Source organism: Melozone crissalis, unplaced genomic scaffold (assembly GCF_028551555.1).
Source record: "Melozone crissalis strain CALT ecotype California unplaced genomic scaffold, PUWL_Pcris_2 ptg000023l_1, whole genome shotgun sequence".
Classification (NCBI taxonomy): domain Eukaryota; kingdom Metazoa; phylum Chordata; class Aves; order Passeriformes; family Passerellidae; genus Melozone; species Melozone crissalis.
The window spans coordinates 5,230,763-5,249,523 of record NW_026535801.1 but is presented as its reverse complement, the minus strand read 5'-3'; the positions used below and the strand labels follow the sequence as shown (position 1 = coordinate 5,249,523).

Below are 18,761 nucleotides of genomic sequence, written 5' to 3'. Positions count from 1 at the left end.
GGACACGGAATCCTGGCAAACACCGTATCCATGCATCACCATTCCAGAGCCTGATGGCCCTTCAGGAAAAACCAGCCTGTTTTTTCTCAGTTTTTGCCTTTCCCTGGGTTAGTGCTGCCCAAAATTTTTGCTCTTCCCCCAAAACCAGCTCCAGCTGCTGTGCTGAGGCTGGCCAGGGAAGCTGTGGCTGCCCCTGGATCCCTGGAAGGGCTCAAGGCCAGGGCTTGGAGCATCCAAGAGTCTGGCTGCAGCCAGAGCTGTTAAGGAAAGCTGGACACATCCTTTGTGGATTGTTTGGCTGGGTTTTTCAAGCTGTTTGCAAATTCCAGGGATAAATCCTTGGCATGCAACTTGATTGCTTCTTGCCAGGGGGCAAAGCAGAGGCCGCTAATGGTGTCACAAATGCGCCAGCTCAGCAGAGCCGATGTCACTTTGATGGGAAATGCGGAAAACGTTTGGTTGCGACCTTCCCAGGCCCAGGAATTTAATTTAATGTGTTTAAACGAGGGCTCGGGTCACTGCACACGCTGCCAGCCTCCAAGCCTGGGGATGCTGCTCCAGCACCTGGAGCAGGGTGCGGAGGGAATTAGGACAACTGGATGTGCAGGTATTGGGAAGAGACCCGCCCCAGGCTCCCTCCTGTGGGGACCTGCGGGTGGCACAGTGCAGGCATCCTGTCTGTCCCTCTTCCTGGCTGTTCCCTAACCCGGCTGTTCCCTATTCCAACCTGCTCCCTAACCTGGCAGTTCATTGTCCTGCTTGCTCCTGTCCCCATCTGCTCCCTAACCCGGCTCTCCCCTGTCCCACCTGTTCCCTATTCCCACCTTCTCCCTAACCCGGCTGTTCCCTATTCCCACTGTGAAAAAAATGTATATTCTATGATTGGCTTTTCGCGAATATTCAAATGAATATTGTATGCGTTGTGTTAGAAAGTTATGCTGTATTTTCTTAAGTAGTGTGTTAAATATAGTTTTAGGTTATAAAAAAATGTTAAAATAGAAACGATGCTATGTAGGATACCTCTTTTAAAAGAAAGGACTGGCAGCGAGATAGCAGCCACAGGACACCTGAATCTTTCAGAGAAAGAGAATTTATTGCTCCATTATCAGAAGAAATGAACTTCTTCCCACCTTGCTCAGCCCTGAAGATGCTGTCAGGATTCAGAGGAAGAAGTTGACACTGACCAGACAGAATCCTGTGTTTGAATGGAATTTATGCACCATGTATGAGGTGTATGAATATGCAACAGGCTGTTGCTTTTAAGGGTTAATCCTCTGTTAACGTGTGTCCTTTTTCGGGCTTATTTTGCCCAGAAAAAGGTACCCGGACCATCAGTAACTCTTTGTATTTATTGTCTCATATTGTCCTAATTCAAATTGTCCAAATTATTATTACTCTAATTGCATGACTATTTTTATAACCATTTTATTACTATTAAACTTTTAAAATTTTAAAAACAAGTGATTGGCGTTTTTCACACCACCTTCTCCCTAACCCAGCTGTTCCCTATTCCCAGCTGCTCCCTAACCCGCCTGTCCCTTATCCTGCCGCTCCCAATGCAGGCTGTTCCCTGTCCCACTGCTCCCGAACTCGGCTGGGCCCAGTCCCACCTTCTGCCTGTTCCTATTCCGAGTGCTATTCCCAAACCCGCCTGTTCCCTATTCCTAACCTGGCTGTCCCCATTCCCTAACCCGGCTGTTCCCTGTTCCTAACCAGGCTATTCCATATTCCTAACCAGGCTGTTCCCATTCCCTAACCCAGCCGTTCCCATTCCCTAACCAGGCTATTCCCTGTTCCTAACCAGGCTGTTCCCATTCCCTAACCCGGCCATTCCCATTCCCTAACCAGGCTGTTCCCTGTTCCCTATTCCTAACCAGGCTGTTCCCATTCCCTAACCCGGCCATTCCCATTCCCTAACCAGGCTGTTCCCTATTCCTAACCAGGCCGTTCCCAGTCCCTAACCAGGCTGTCCCCTATTCCTAACCCGGCTGTTCCCATTCCTAACCAGGCCGTTCCCATTCCCTAACCTGGCTGTTTTCTGTTCCTAACCCGGCTGTTTCCTGTTCCTAACCAGGCCGTTCCCAGTCCCTAACCAGGCTGTTCCCTGTTCCCTATTCCTAACCAGGCTGTTCCCATTCCCTAACCCGGCCATTCCCATTCCCTAACCCGCCTGTTCCCTATTCCTAACCCGGCCGTTCCCAGTCCCTAACCGGGCTGTTCCCTGTTCTTAACTCGGCTGTCCCCATTCCCTAACCCAGCTGTTCCCTGTTCCTAACCAGGCTATTCCATATTCCTAACCCGGCTGTCCCCTATTCCTAACCAGGCTGTTCCCTGTCCCTAACCTGGCCGTTCCCATTCCCTAACCCGGCTGTTCCCATTCCCTAACCCGGCTGTTCCCTGTCCCACCTGCTCACTGACCCGACTGTCCCTGGTCCCGCCTAGTGCTTAAGCCCTGTTCCTTGGCCAGGCTGTTCTCTGTCCCCGCTAACCCGGGCCATTCCCGGTCCCGCCTGTCTCTATCACTGTCGCTCCCGCCAGAGCCCTCACGGTTTGTGGGCGTGGCCTTTCTCAAGGGGGCGTGGCCACGGGCGTGGCCTAACGGCGCCTTCATCACCGCGGCGCGCCGCCTCTCCCGCTGGCGTCATCGCCGCGCGCCGCCGCCCTCCGCCATGTCCTTGTGGGTGTCCCGGCTGGGCCGGGCCGCGGCCGCCCGGGGCCGCCGGGGCAGCTCCGCGCCGGACAGCGGCTCCGTCCTGCTGAGGGTGAGTGCCGGCGGCTGGGCAGGGCTGAGTCCGGAGCGCTGTCCTGCTGGGGGGGGTGGGCAGCACAGCCCGGGGCCGGAGGTGCCTCTCCCTGGGGCTGGGAGCCGGGAGAGGCGGCGGGATGCGGGGCAGGCTGGAGCAGAGGCCGGGGAGGGGAGTGCGGTGAGCTTCGGTGGCGGCTGTGGGCAGCGGTGCTGCGGGGAAAGGAGTGTTAGGTAGGGATGGACGCCGCTGTGTGAGGGAGGTCACTGCGCCGCTCGGAATGAGGTTTGTACAGTTAGATAGATAAGCAGTGTTTATGGCGCCCTGAGGGAGGCTCTGAGCAGCCCTCAGAAAGGCCCTGCCTTCACCCCATAGCTCAGGTGGGTCCCTCTTCCCACCTCTCGGAAATCGTGGAATAGTTAAGACTGGAAGCGGCGTCCGAGCTTTTGCCCACTAAGCCATATTGAAATGAAGCTGTAACTCTCCTGAGAGCGAATTTTGTGCTATTATGTGCCTCAAACGACACAAAATGCAAGCAAAAGTCTAATGTGGGGTCTCTTTTGGGAACTCTGGGTGTGATGTGTGTCTGGCCTTCAGACTGGAAGTTGTTCCGTGTTTTCTGTCTTCTCAGCCTTTAATTTCATGAACAACTTCCCAGCCTAAGCACTGCTGCAGCTGCTAAGCTGAAATGACAGTGCCGAGGTTACTGAGCAACAATTCCTTGTATTAGATATATAAGAGTGTGTCCTGTGTGTGTTTTTAGCTAAAGAATCCCTCTAAATCTGCTGATTTCCATCGGTTTTTCCTCCAGGCAAGAATCCACACCAGCCCTGAGCAGAGCCGGCAGTATGGGTGGCTGTCCTACATCCTGGGAGAAAGGGCCACCAAGAAGTTCACAGAGCACAGCAAAGTCTTCACAGTGGAGGGGAATCTCTCTTCTGGGAAGGGCAAGCTGGCCAAGCAGTTGGCAGACAAACTGGGTATGTCTCACTGTGGCTGCTTCCCTGAGGGCTGACAGGGTTTGGTCGTGGCTCTTGTGCAGGGGAAGCTCACCAGAGCAGCAGTTCCTGCCTGGGGAATGCTGGAGGGAGTGGGGAGGGTCTGTGGGTGGTGCTGGTGAGGCTTGGGATGGGGATTTGTTGTGAGGGAGGCTTCAGTTCTGATGAGCCTGTGTGCTCCTGGAGAGCGTGGGTGTTCCACGTGGATGTGCTTGGAGCAGCTCATATCTGCCTGGGCTGGGGCAGAGCTCAGAGTTTGGGTTCTGCTGTGGTGGGCACAGGGGCTGGGGCTGTGTGGGAGCTGGGTAAGGAGCAGGAGCAGGGGCTGTGTGGGAGCTGGGCAAGGAGCAGGAGCTGTGTGGGAGCTGGGCAAGGAGCAGGGGCTGTGTGGGAGCTGGGCAAGGAGCAGGAGCTGTGTGGGAGCTGGGTAAGTGTCACTGCCTGGGGAGTCTCTGCACAAATCACCAACAGGACGGGGCTGCTGGGGAACGTGCCTTGAGCTGTTTTATTTTCCAGCATCAGTCTCAATACATGGTTATGGCAATGGGAAGGTGCCAGCAGCTCACAGCCCTGACACCAGACCAAGAACTTCGCTTTACAACTTGCTTTAAAAGTTTTTTGACCAATCGCACAAAGCAAAAGCACATTGACAGTAGTTCTATCCAAGCACTGTAAGCACACGTACCTTCAGGCAAGCAATATTGCTTATTTTGGATACAATACCTGCTTGTAAGCATTAAAACACAGTGCACAGAGCTCCATTATTAAGCTTAGAACTTCCTAGCATCTCAGATATACTTTTCTGTAGCTTAATGAGTTATTCTAGCCAAGCATTAATACACAGACCATTGTTCTGTGTGTCCTTACTTTTCTACTTTTTACATTATTTTTCTGCTGAGCTATCTCATGGCTACTGCTTAGCTCTAATCCCAGTTCTGCTGTCTCTGAGGCCTGCCTTTTGCAGCTTTCCCAAACCCCTCTGATTTTGTGGATTCCCACAGGCAAGGGGCAGCTGTGTGCTCAGCAGCTGGAGAGGCGTTAGCTGCAAACAAACACAGCTCATTCCCATTGTGGGTTTCTTGTCCTTTTCAGGAATGAAGTACTTCCCTGAGGCGGACATCCACTACCAGGACAGGATCTCAGGGGATGGGCAGCTGCTGCCTGAGAGGTTCAGTGGTTTCTGCAGCCTGGAGAAGTTCTACAATGAGCCCAAGGCCCCCGACGGGCACTCGTACCGCCTGCAGTCGTGGCTCTTCGGCAGCCGCGTGCTGCAGTACGCCGACGCCCTGGAGCACCTGCTCAGCACAGGTTGGGCTCAGGGAAGGGTGTGGGGTGGAAGGTGTTTGTGAAGTTTCCAGGACGAGGTGAGAGATGAGAGTCTGACCCCATGATCTCAGAAGGCTGATTTATTATTTTATGGTATTATGTTCTATTAAAATAATGTTATGCTAAAACTATACCAAAGAAAGATAAAGGATAGATCAGAAGGCTCAGCAGGAATGATAATGAAAGCTCGTGATGGACTCAGAGAGTCTGACACAGCTGGACTGTGATTGGTCATTAATTAAAAACAATTCACACGTGTGACAGTGTTCACAGGGGTCCCAGGATGAGGGGAGAGATGAGGATCTGACTCCATGTTACAGAAGGCTTGAGTTATTATTTTATCATATATATTACAATAAAACTATACTAAAAGAATAGAAGAAAGGGTTTGATCAGAAGGCTAGCTAAGAATAGAATAGCAAAGAGTGATAGCAAAGGTGTGTGGCTCGGGCTCTCTGTCTGAGCCAGCTAAGCTGTGATTAGTTATTAATTACAAACATCTAACTTGAGCTAATCAAAGATCCACCTGTTGCATTCCACAGCAACAGATAATCACTGTTTACATTTTGTTCCTGAGGCCTCACAGCTTCTCAGGAGGAAAAATCCTAAGGAAAGGATTTTTCCATAAAAGATGTCTGCGACACACGTGTTTGGGTAAACAATCTCCAGGCCACATTCCAGAGTCACAAAACATGGAGAGGCTGAGGCTTCTCATCTTCCCAGGAGAAGAAATCCTGGTAGGAGGATAGATGGTAGGTCAGAGAAATTCCTAGTGTTTTGCAAATGTGGCATTGCAAGTACACTGTGTGGAAGGCAAGCTGGTTAACAGCAGGGATGATGTCCATGAAATTTCCCAGGAGTTTGGAGTGGCTGTTTGCCCATGCACTTGTCTGAAACAGTGGACATAGATGCAATAGATTTTTAAAGGAATACAACAGTAACCAAGGACCTTGCAACTCCTTCTGTTCCAACCTGGAGCCTGTTCTCCCTTGCAGGCCAGGGCGTGGTGCTGGAGCGCTCTCCCTACAGCGACTTCGTGTTCCTGGAGGCCATGCTGAAGCAGGGATACGTGCACAAGAGATGTGAGTTCCTGCCAGCACAGGGAAGCTGCTTGGCCATAATCTCTCAGAAGTCTGGTAGTTAGCTTTGCTTTAAAAAAGAAACAAAACATTCCTGCTTGGAAGGAGGGATTCCTTCAAGTGTTCAGTGTTTGAATGTTGCTGGGTTGAGCTGGGGTGGTTTTGGTGGCAGTGAGAGGACAGAAGATAAAAGGGCATGAATTGCAATTCAAAGGGGAGTCAAACCCTGGAGCAAATCACCCCTTGGAGATACTTAGAGTGCTGTGGGTGGAGTTCTCAGCAGAGTGGTTGAACTGGGTGATCTGGGGATGTTCCTCCCAACCTGAGTGATTTGGTTTGGGGTTATGGGCACTGAGCTCCTGCCTGTTCTTAGTAAATCTGTTCTTTTGGCTGCTCCTGAGGTGGATGTCACTTTTCTTGACTGCCTCCTGTTTTTGCTGTTGGATTTAAGAGGTGTGTATTTGTTTTTTGCCACCTGCTGTAAGTTACTGGATGCCTTTGAGAGCTGATTATAATGACCTGTGTCTGCATTGCTGAGACAGCAAAGCCCAGCAACCCACAATTTAATACAGAATCCCAGTTTGGACTCTACTGGAATCCTTAGGGAGCAAGCATCTTGATTAGAGCTACTGCTGCTTATTGTCTCTAAATGGTGGAGGAGAAGCAGAGATTCCTGTAAATGTGAGTCAGGAATAAAGTCCCTCTTTGATACAACTGGGTTTAGATTCTTAGATCTCAGTGCATGAAACTTCTCTGGAGATTAGTTTTTCTGTAAACTTCCTAAATTCTGTTTGAGGAAAAGCATTAAGCATGGACCTTAACTTCCTCTGTGAGCCCAGAGGAAGAGACTGCAGATACAAACGTGGGGAATGTGATTTATTTGTGTTTTACACAGGCCTTGATCACTACAAAGAGGTCAAGGAGATCAGCATTTCTGAGTTCCTGCCACCTCACTTGGTCATTTATGTAGATGTGCCTGTCCCAGACGTGCAGAAGAGGATTCAAGAGAAGGGCAAGGTAATTTGATCTCTGATTATTGTCTAATTATCTCTTTATTGTTACTTGTCTCTCACAATTCCTTCCTGCTAATGTCTGAGATCTGGGGGATGGTGGTGACTCTGTGGGTATTCTTGTATGCTTGCTTTTAAAAAAAGGTTAAAAAAAGGCAAAAATAATCTTTTTTGTGTGACTGCACCAATATGTTGTCATTTGTGGAGTGAGAAATTGTTTTCAGAGCAGGTGGATTTTTATACCTGGCTGTGTAGCTGCCACTTGAAGAGCTGTGGGCAGGTGATGTGCTGCTTGCAATGCACTTAGAGGTGATTTATTTGTCATTCCTGAGTGCCAGGAGCCCAGCTGGGCTCCCTGGCTCCTGCTTCCCAGTTGACTGCTTCCTCACACCTCTGCTGGGGTTCATGTGTGAGTCACCTGGGATCAGCAGGTTCACTTATCTCCCTGAAATCCAGCAAATCACTGCTGGGTGACTGCCTTATTGAGCTGGTCTTGGCCCTGGAGAGCTGCAGGGTGCTTTTGGGAAATGACTAATCTAAGTAAGGTTTGTAATTTGGGTTTTTTTTACCCTCTTTCTTTGATACTTAGGTGTGTGCTTGTGTTTGCAGATGTGTTGTGAGGATTCAAATATAACACAGTTTGTCTTGCCTTGTTGAAAGGCTATGGGAAATGCAGTTCAACTCTGGAAAACCTGATAGATTAAAAGAAAGCTTTGATTTATTAGAAAAAAGTTCTCACTTAAGAAGTTCTTAATGTATTGAGTTCTGTGAGTTCTTAGCCCTTCTGAGCATGAAAATCAGTGGCATTTTTGAAACCTGTGGACAGAAATTGCTGATGTACCTTGTGCCTTTTTGGGTCAGTGGCAGTGCTGAGCTCTGTAGGAGTTGTTTGGGGAACACAGGGTAGATCAGAGAAATTCCTGGTGTTTTGCAAATGTGGCATTGCCAGTATGCTGTGTGGAAGGCAAGCTGGTTAACAGCAGGGATGATGTCCATGAAATTCCCCAGGAGTTTGGAGTGGCTGTTTGCCCATGCACTTGTCTGAAGCTGTGGAGATAGAGAGGTGCAATTTTGGCCTCCTTGTGGAAAAGGTGGACTCAGACAATCTTCTCCTGTTTTCTGAGCTGTTTTATTACAGCTCTCTGGAATGTGGAATTAGCAGGGATGAATCAGTCCTTGGATAGCTGGGGGCTGCTCTAGGTACTTCATGGCATGTAAGGAATTCCAAACACTCCAAATCACACTCTGGATTCTTTGAAACTTTCACTGATGTGCATGTGTTTCACTTGGATGTTTGGCTGCTTATCCCAGAGTGAGCCCTTGGCAGGTGGTGGAGCAGACCTTGGGGTCTGTGCTGGTGGGAAAAGATAGAAATATAATTCCACAGCTTTTTCTGTTTGTTTCTTTGTAGCCATATGAGAAGAAGGTGTCTCCTTCTTATCTCCAGAGCATTGAGGATGCTTACAAGAAGACCTTCCTACCAGCAATCAGGTTAGCAAAGAAAAATGCTTTGCCTCTTAGGTCTTTGAGCAAAAATGTGTGCAAACCTTAAAATCTCTGCCAATATCAACAAATCATGTGGAAAAATCCTTGTTGTGCTGCAGGGTACAGTACTGTGCCCCAGTGAGGGGGTGCTGCAGTCACAGCATGAGAACTGAGTGGAGTTAACTTCTGCCAGCCCAGGAGCCTGATGCCAGTGCTGGAAGATGAAAATGGTTCAGGAGTGGTGTGCAGAATGGCACAGCTATGGCTCTGTGTGTCTGCACAGCCTGAGGAGAGAGTGAGGCAATTCAAGCTTTTCTCAGGCCTTTTTGGAAGCCTTTAGGGTTTTTCTCTCCTCAGAAAGTCCTTTGGATTGTCACAGAATCCCAGAATGGTTTGGGTTGGAGGGACCTTAAAGCTCATCCAGTGCCACCCCTGCCATGGGCAGGGACACCTTCCACTGTCTCAGGTTGCTCCAAGCCCTCTTGGACACTACCAGGGATCCAGGGACAGCCACAGCTGCTCTGGGCACCCTGTGCCAGGGCCTCAATGGCCTCCCAGGGAACAATTCCTTCCCAATATCCCCTCTAACCCTGCCCTGTGGCTGTGGGAAACCATTCCATGTGTCCTGTCTCTCATTGGTTTCCCCTGGCTTCCTCTAGCTGGGAAGCAAAACCATGTGCCCTGTAAAGCTGGGATGAAACAGAGCCTCCCAGCTCTCCCAGTTCTTACAAAAGAGCTCTAGGAAAATTAAAACTGTTCCAAACATCTAAAAGCAGAATTGTGGTCCCTCATAATTCTGGGAGGGAAGCTCTCAACGGATATCAGATGAATTAACTGTGGAATTAATTGTGAACGAGTTAACTGTGAAACTGTGTTGTGGTGTGTGCAGGAGGCTGATATAAATCAGAATGGATTCCCAGGTGCTTTGTAGCCTGTGTGTCCCCCTGTGCTTGCTCCATCTCCACAGGTGGATCAGTGGGTGGCTCTGCCAGCTACTGAAGTGAGTAACTCGATATTGCGCTTGTCACTCATGCAGGGCAGGGCTTGGTGCTGTCACAGATGGTCAGTGGCCTCTCTGTGTGTCCCCACAGCCAGCACATGGCTCTTGGAAGGCACTGGGAAGCCTTGGGAATGTCATTCCCTGAGGGCAAGCTGCTGCAGTCACTGGTGGGAGCCAGCTGCTGCTGTTCTCTGGAGCACAGCCAGCCCTATGTGCATCTCGTGGTGCTCAGCCAGGCTGAACCCTGAACCTGCTGTGATTTCACCTCCTTGCCCTCTGTGTGGGCATGGGCAGTGCCCCTGGCAGGCAAACCTCAGCATCCTGGCAGGGTTTGGGCTCCCAGCAGCCTGGCACACCGAGTGAGCTGTGTGGTGTTTTCTGAGACCCCCGTGGAGGGAGGGAATGATGAATCTGACTCCATGCTCTTAGAAGGCTAATTCATTATTTTATGATCTGTATTATATTAAAGAATGCTATACTAAAACTATGCTAAAGAAAAAGGATACAGACAGAAGGCTACAAGATGCTACTGAAAATTCATGACTCCTCAGAGTCCAACACAGCTTGGCTGTTGTTGGCCAATAAGTAAAAAGAATTCACAGGTTGGATAAACAATCTCCAACCACATTCCAAAGCAGCAAAACACAGGAGAAGCAAATGAGATAATATTGTTTTTCCCTTTTCTCTGAGGCTTCTCAGCTTCCCAAGAGAGAAATCCTGGGCAGAGAGATTTTTCAGGAAATATGACAGTGACAGATCTGTGTCTCTGTGCCCTGCCTGTGGGGAGCTGGAGGGTGTGAATCCAGCTCTGTGCAACTCAGGGTGGCTCTGTCTGGGGTAAATGCTGAGGCCACAGCTGCATTAACTGTTTGTTTGCTGGCAGGGTTGCAGGGACTGTGTTCATGCCTAGCTGTTACCTCTTAGCCTGCCTAGTTTGATTCCCTGACTCCTGGTGATGCCCAAAGTCTGGTCCAAACAGGCTAGAAAGAGTTGTTATAGACTGCTGAGCAAACTCCTGCATGCTTTCCTTGTTGAAGTTTGTTTGCTTGCTCCTTGAAAAGCAGTTTGTTACTGGGCAAAACTCCTGTTACCTTGTGCTGTTCAACTGGAGCAGCCTGATGCTGCCTAAAGTGGTTTATAGTGGGTTTTTGCTTTAAAATTGATGCTTTCTTTCCAGGTGACTTGTTATGAATGTCTTTAATGCTTTTATTGGTGGTGAGATTTGTGAGCTGGGTGCTGTGGCAGGTTCTGCCTGGTGATTGGAGCAGTGTTTGGGTTCTCTTTGATTTTTCTCTTTACCCGGAGCAGAGCCTTGAGATTGGTAATGTTCTCTTTCATATCCAACACTGCTTCCACTGAGCAGCTGTTTTCTCTTAGGGAAAGCTCTGATAATCTGCAGAGTCACTGAGCAGCTGTTTTCTCTTAATGAAGCCCTGATAATCTGCAGAGTCAAATCAAGAGATGGGATGAAGTGATTTGATGGGCATCCTTGAGGCAATTGCTGTTGAAGGTTGACCTCTCCCTTGGGCTGATATTGAGGAGAATCTCTTATTCCAGGTGCCTGCCCCATCCCTGGAAGTGTCCAAGGCCAGGTCCTGCAGGACTTGGGGCAACCTGGTGTGGTGGAAGGTGTCCTGGAGCAGGATGAGCTTTAAGGTCCTGTCCCACCCAAACCACTCTGGGATTCTCTTGAGTTTCTCTCCATGCTCCTAAACTTTGCTGTGTGATGTTTGATTTCATGTCCGCATTGGGCATTGTCCAGGCCCTTCCAGTTTTTCCAGCTGGAAACAGCTCTTGCTGAACATGTGAGGTGTGAAAGGTTCATGTAGGAGCTCCTGTTGTGGTTCTGCTCTGCAAGTGCCTTTTCTCTGAAGGCAGCTGGCTGATTAAAAAAACTATCTTCTAACCAGGAAATGTTACCTTTTAAAAAATGTTTTTACACTTGCAGACCATGCTGCCTGCGTTTGTATTCATTCAGCTAGCTCAACCTGAGTAAATAGTGATAAATGAATGCATTCTTCTCTTGAGGTGACTCACAGCTAGTCATGCACTTGTTAAAAAGAAAATCTACCACAGTTTTGGGTTACACTGAAAATTTCACTTATTTTCAGGTAGATTGGGGCAGTTGTAATAGGGGCAAGTATCCACATTAATTAAATGAAAACAAATTCACGTGTGTAGTTTTTTAAATTTTTTTTCAACTGAAGTTATATGTTGATATCCAGACCATTTGCCCTTTAAAAGCAACTTTCCAGCAGCAAAGAAACAGCTCACAGGTGCAACAGGAATTGAATTGAATAGCTAGGAGCCGGCTAAAAAATTGCAATCATTCTGGTTCAGTGTTTATGCCTTTTAACTTCATTTCTGTTCCTTTTCTGAGTGGGAGTGGGGAGGATGGGTAGAGCAGTTTTATCAGGGGAATTAAATTTCTGTGTTCTTTTCAGTGAGAGCTGTGAAGTTCTGCAGTACACAGCAAGTGCAGCTGAGGATGTGGAGAAGGTAAGTCTTGCTTTTCTGGGAGTAAGTTTAAAATATTTCCCTTAGTTCAGTGAACTTTTCCCCTCATGGAGATTACTGGCAGGCTAACAGAAGCCTTTTGCTTGATCATTATTAACTTTCCTCTCTAGCTGTTGTTCCTGAGGGAAAGAGCACCAAGGTTTTTGAGACTCTGGACAGGTTTTGGGCCCATTTCAGTTCTAGGGATAGATGTCTGTTAAGAGCAGTAATATGATGTTAACTGGATAATAACAGTTACAATAACAATAATCCTCCATGGAAGCTTGCCAAGGAAGCATCCCCACCTGGGAGGAGGGAGAGCAGACTTGCACATGGGCTGTCTCCAAGGGCTTTTTGGGACTTCATCCTAATGAGGTGGCATTTTTACCCTACTTGTACACAGTCCAAACTCCCTCTCCTCTGTTATGTGCAGTGTGATCTTGGCAGAGTGTTAAGTAATATATACATATGTGTGGTAGCCTGTACCTCATTAAGCTTATTAGCATATTCAGAGCATGCATTTTAATATTTAACTGCCCCTTATCTGACTAAAACTACATTTTTGCCTGAAGTGTCCTTCAACCTTCTGGTTATATGACTGTGTGAAGCAGAAAATATTGATGAGGACTTCACTGGTCCTAAAATTAACACTCCATTTTCCCCCATAGGTGCACTGCTGCTTGTTCCCTTTTGCTCCCTTTGTAAGAACAGGGTTGTGTGCCACATTCTGGGTCCTCTGCTGTTGTGGATGGATTTTTGGGTGCTCCTGCACTTGATCAAGTGCAGGTTATCATCAATAACCTTTAATAAACCACACTGTGGGACAGTGTGGGTTTATACCCCTAAAAAAGGGCTGGTGGCTTCAATGTGACAGCAGATAATAAATAGAAAAAAATACAGAAAAAATCAGGCTGATATGAACAAAAAAGCTGAGGTTGTGATGTGAATATAGAGAATATAAAGCAATTAATTTGCTTTTTCTGGGTAGCAACATAGAAGCAAGGATAGGAGTTGAGAGCTGTGGTGTTTCAAGATGGGTACTTGGTGAATTAAAGGAAAGTTGGGATGGGGGTAAAATGCCTGGTTTTTCCCTGTCCTTCTCTCTGGACACATCTCCAAGTGGTCAGAATAAAGCTGATTGTTGCTTCCTCAGATTGTTTTTGTAGTAAACCCCATTGCTAGAGATTTGATTTAATCCTTTCAATCAGGGTTTAAAGTCAGTTAAAGCTCTTATTGTTCAAGCAGTGACTCTCCTGAGCTCAGCAATCTTGCCATTGCTCTAAATAGGCTCATCAGATGCACCAGTGGATCCTTAATTTGCTTGGACAAATCTGGACTTGGGGAAGGATTATTATTTGGAAGTTAAAGTATAATGCCACAGAATGATTAAGGTTGGGAAAGACCCTGTAAGATTATCCAGCCCATGATGTCATTGTTAGGTGTCGGTGGTAGATACTGATACTTGGAAGAATTCAGTTGTTTTTTCCCCTTTTTCTGTTCAGATTGTTTCCCTTTGGGGTGACACAGAAGAAATTTGGAAATAAGGGCTTTGGCTTGTAAGGTGTGTGTTCACACAGGTTGACAGAGAGCAGTGTTCATCAGCCCCTCCAATCTGTTTGCTTAGGGATTTGGGAGCTGAATTTTTTTATGGCCTTATAGTTTAATAACTTGTGGTTTGCTCAGAGCACACATACACAGCTTGGAAACGATTTTTTAAGTGTCCTAAAAGGGTCAGTTGGGGTTTCCAGTTGTAATTAACTTTGGTTGTGGTGGCTGAAGGGGTAATGAGTGCTGAAATGAGCTTCATTAGAATGTTTCACACTTGTTTAGCTTGAGGGTAAAACTGGGAATACAAAGTTAGCTGTATGTTTAATTTCTTTTAAAGCCTTGGATATTTGCTGATAATTCCTGGGGATTGGCAGGTATTCCTTATAAATTAAGAATTTATTCCTTTGTCCTGTTTGGGAAACTGATGCCATTGTTAAGGAGCTGCTGGGAGAGAGGTCTTCTGATGTGATGTTAACAGTGAGCAATACTAATTTGAATACAGATTCCTTTCCCCCTGTAGCATATTGTGAGCCCATTGTAGCAACTCTGATTAGTGCTGTGACCAGGTTCAGAGTTTCCAAAGCTTTGCTGTGGAGTGGAGAAGGAATTGCTTTTGTTCAGCTTGTCAATTAAATAATTCAAAGAAATAATGGCTGTTTGAACAAACTTAACTTACACCTCTTGTCCTCTTATCTTGGAGTTGTGTTGCAGCAGTTTGTGCCTCAGAAGTGTTTATTCACTCATGTCCAAATAATTATTTCTTACCATGAAAATTCTGCTGAGAGTGGATCTTTATAGTCAAAGCTACTTTGTAATAGCACTTGGTTATCATTTTTGAAGTGGTAATAGCTGGGATTTAGTGTTTGCAGGGAATAATTGCAGTGCATTTAATGTAAAGAACTCAAGGATTTTTTGTTGATCATTCTGTCACTTCATTGTGACATGTGCTCACCTGTCAATGGGTTGACAATGTGCCATGAGGAATTTGGTCATGACCTCAGCTTTATCCTTTTCCCCATGGAAAAGGTCTCTGGCAAGGGATGTTTGGAGCTGTAACAATCCACTCCTTCGCAGGTTGCTCCAAGGTGCTGTCTCCACCTCATCAGGCACCTGAAGTGCATCTTCCTGACACTGGGGCTGAGCTTTCCCTCAGCTCCAGGCAGCCAGGTGTGATAAGCAATTACCTCCTGGAGCAGCAAAGATCTGTTTCCAAGTGGAGCCAGGCTGCAAGCAAAGCTCAAACCAGGGATTGATAAGTTTGGCGATGCTGAAGGAATGATTTGCTGAGCTGGCATTGTTTATTTGAAGGGTTCTGAGCTGTGAGTGTTACCTTTCCTTTCATGCATGGCTGGGTCCTGGTGGCTGGTGAAATCCTGAGCCCTTGGACTCCTCTCTGCAGCTCCTGAGTTTCCCAGCCTGAAATGTGCCTTTGTTTCTGTGCTGTGACCCACACAGCACTGAGGCAGATGCCACACCTGCTCCCCTGCCTCAGAGAGTGTGTTACTGAGCCTTTCTGGGAAATAAAACTGACCAAACTTTATTTTTGTAACAAAAAGGAGTCAAATTTAGACTTGGCTCCATTTCCTCCTCATTCTCCCTCAGGGGTGAGCTTGTACCTTCTTGGCTTTTCAGCCCCAGTGGCAGGTTAAGGAAGAATGGCTTGGATCTGGTAAGAATTTGGCAGCAAGGCACCTCTCAGCCAGTTGATTCCCTGCCATCCAGAGCTGAAAACAGCACAGGATGTCAGGAGATGCCCACGTGTGTGCCCAGTGCTCCTGGCAGGGCTGCAGCCTCCAGGAGTAGAACTGGGAGATGATCATGTTACCTCTAGATATTGGCCTTGTTACCACAGCTTCAGCAGTGAAGCCTTCCTCATTTGTTTAATAACCTGTTCTGATTATTTCATTGATTTTTTTTTTTTTCACCCCTTAGTGAGCTTTCTTTTCTGATTCCAGGTCATTGAAGACATCGAGTACCTGAAGTTTGACAAGGGGCCATGGGAGGAGCAAGATGATGTTTCTTTCCATCACTTGAGACTTTTGTAAGTGTGACTTGTGTAAGATTGTCATCCATCCACTGAGCAATCAAATCCCAGGGAAAATGGTCAAAACCATGAGTTTTTAAGTGGGGTTACATTTGGTAATATTGGTGCTTGGCACTGGATCATGGTGTAGCATTTTTGCTGTTGATTGTTGAGACAAGAGGCTCCAGACGAGTTTAGGAGTGGTTTTTGTCAAAGATTCTTGTGTGCCCAGTTGGAAGAGATCGGACTCAGACACTGGAAAATAACTTGTTGGAATAGAATTTAATTTGATTTTAATAATTCTTTGCAAATACATCATGTTGAATTTGTTTATATAAAATACAAAGATTTATATAAACAATATAGCTGCACTTGTGAGGCTGTTAATGCCAGAAGTGAGACAGGCTCCCCATTTTGCTGCAACTTCATCTCCATATTGAATGTGCAGGTGGAAATTTCAATATAGTTACATTTTTAAAACAAAATGTAAGAGTTATATTATTTTCATTATTTCCTGGTCATCTCACAGGTTAATAGAAACACAGATTTTTAAATTGAATATGTGCCCTTAAGTTTGTGTCTTTGTGACAGGCATCAGAGAAACAAGTTAAACTTTTTTTTTTTTTCAGAATTGTGATATTTCTTGCATTTTACTCTTCTGTGCTGTAACTTTAAATAACTCCTAAAAGTACAGATAATGCTCCTATTGTATGGTTTTTCTATCAAGGAGTGAAGCTAGATTGCAGAAGAGCAGTGCTGGGTGGTGTCTGAGAGGAACAAGTCATAATTTGGGTGCATTTTATGGGTCAAAGATGAGGTTTTTTTGTAGTAGGATGACATCTGGTTACTTAGGCCCTAAAAACTGATCACAATCAGACTTCCTTTGAAATAAGAAATAAGTTGCTTGTTTTCCTGTAGCTCCACACTACTACTGCAGTATTAGGAAAGAATTATTAATTGTGATGAGTAGGAGGGAGTTGAAGGAAACCTTACAATTAGAGCAGTGTGTTAGGATACTGTATGAAAATTCTGTTTCACAGTTGTAGAAGGGAATAAATTGCTTTAAGGACTCAATTTTTCATTAAACCTTGGAGGAGGGTGAGTCTCCTGCACAAGGCTCTTGTCACTGTAGGTAATAAGAAATTATTTATTCTTTTGGCAAAAACATGGCTGTCGCAGACATCTTTTATGAAAAATCCTTTCCTTAGGATTTTTCCTCCTGAGAAGCCTCAGGAACAAAATGTAAACATTGATTATCTGCTGCTGTGGAATGCAACAGGTGCACCTGTGATTGGTCTCATGTTGGTTGTTTGTAATTAATGGCCAATCACAGCACAGCTGGCTCGGACAGACAGAGCCACAAGCCTTTGTTGTCATTCTTTGCCATTCTATTCTTAGCTGGCCTTCTGATGAAATCCTTTCTTCTGTTCTTTTAGTATAGTTTTAATGTAATATATATCATAAAATAATAAATCAAGCCTTCTGAAACATGAAGTCAGATCTTCATCTCTTCCCTCATCCATGAACCACTGTGAATGCCATCACACATGGGGTTGTTTGAAGATCCCAGAATGCAATAATCTGCTTATTTAAACCACAAAATCATAAAATATCCTGTGTGGAAGGGACCTACACTGAGCATTGATCCCAGCTCCTGCAGTTTGCTTTTGAATCTTTTGTTGTGCTGGGCTGGATAAAGGAGTGGCAACACATCCTGTGCCAGTCTTGAGCTTGTTCTTTGCTCAGCAGAGTGAGGGAATGCTGGGCAGTGTCTCGGGCAGCCTGGAAGAGCCTCTTTGTACAGGTGTGTGTTTGGACATGATGTTCCACCATGGTAACCCCAGAGGGGCAGGGGGCCTGCTGCAGGCCAGCTGTGCTGGATTCAATGCCCAGCCCAGGTGTGGGTCCATGAGCCCTAAAGGTGATGCTGTTCTCCCTTTTTCCAATGCTCAGGGAGCCCGTGATCCCCTCAGATGGGCAGATATCCCCAGCCCATGAGCATTGTTCCTTTGGAAAGGGCCTTTCCTGCAGGCTCCCGGTGCCCGGGCACATGCTGCCCTCTCCTGGGTGTTCCTGGCTGGCTCCAGCAGCCACTTAGGATCCTTTAGGTTGGAAAAGCCCTCTGAGATCATGGAGTTCACCATTCTCCCAGTAATGCCGAGCCCATGTCCCCAAGTGCCACACCCACACGGCTCTGGAGCACTTCCAAGGACACCGATTCCACCACTGCCTGTTCCAATGCCTGACCACCCTTCCAGTGAGGAAATTTCCCCTGTGGTGGTGTTCACAGGTGTCTCAGGGGGAGGGGAGAGATGAGAATGTTGACTCCATGTTTCAGAAGGCTTGATTTATTATTTTACGTATATTGTATTAAAACTATACTAAAAGAATAGAAGAAAGGATTTCATCAGAAGGCTAGCTAAGAATAGGAAAAGAAAGAATGATAACAAAGGTTTGTGGCTGGGACAGAGTCCAAGCCAGCTGGGCTGTGATTGGCCATTAATTAGAAACAACCACATGAGACCAATCACAGATCCACCTGTTGCATTCCACAGCAGCAGATAATCAATGTTTACATTTTGTTCCTGAGACCTCAGCTTCTCAGGAGGAAAAATCCTAAGGAAAGGATTTTCCATAAAATGTGACATTCCCCTAATACCTAATCCAAGTTCTGCCCTGCTTGGTTTGCCATCTGCAGTTGCTTCCTTTGCTGACCTGTCAGCCCTGCAGTTCTCTTCCAGCCTCAACTTGTACCAGTGTGTCTGGGGGACGGGGATGGGTGAGTGGGGCTGAGGAGAACTTTTAATTGCACACGTATAGGGTGTAATGCATGGAAACCCCAGCAGGGCCTCTGAGTGATTAATGCCACTAAGCAAACTGGTGAGCCCAGCCCATGGGCAATCAGTGGCAAAATGATCTCTTTTCTCTCCCTGCCTGTCCTCACTGCTCTCCCTTGCCCTGACAGCGTGGCTGTGGGATCTTGGGAAAAGGTTAAATAGGGCTGCATTTGTGGCTTTGGAGCTGGAGGTGTGTTCCAGAAGATGTTCTTCAC

At 46.8% G+C, this 18,761-nt stretch overlaps 1 protein-coding gene across 1 annotated transcript in view; it reads left to right on the top strand.

The window, feature by feature from the left end:
• The first annotated feature begins 2,661 nt into the window (after nt 1-2,661).
• NDUFA10 (NADH:ubiquinone oxidoreductase subunit A10) overlaps nt 2,662-18,761 on the top strand; it is a 29,642-nt gene continuing 13,542 nt past the window's right edge. The window contains exons 1-8 of the mRNA XM_054277915.1: nt 2,662-2,762; nt 3,556-3,724; nt 4,835-5,050; nt 6,064-6,150; nt 7,043-7,164; nt 8,569-8,648; nt 12,087-12,141; nt 15,642-15,727. Of these exons, the coding sequence (XP_054133890.1) occupies nt 2,670-2,762; nt 3,556-3,724; nt 4,835-5,050; nt 6,064-6,150; nt 7,043-7,164; nt 8,569-8,648; nt 12,087-12,141; nt 15,642-15,727 (908 nt within the window). The 5' untranslated portion in view covers nt 2,662-2,669. The remainder of the gene's footprint in view (nt 2,763-3,555; nt 3,725-4,834; nt 5,051-6,063; nt 6,151-7,042; nt 7,165-8,568; nt 8,649-12,086; nt 12,142-15,641; nt 15,728-18,761) is intronic.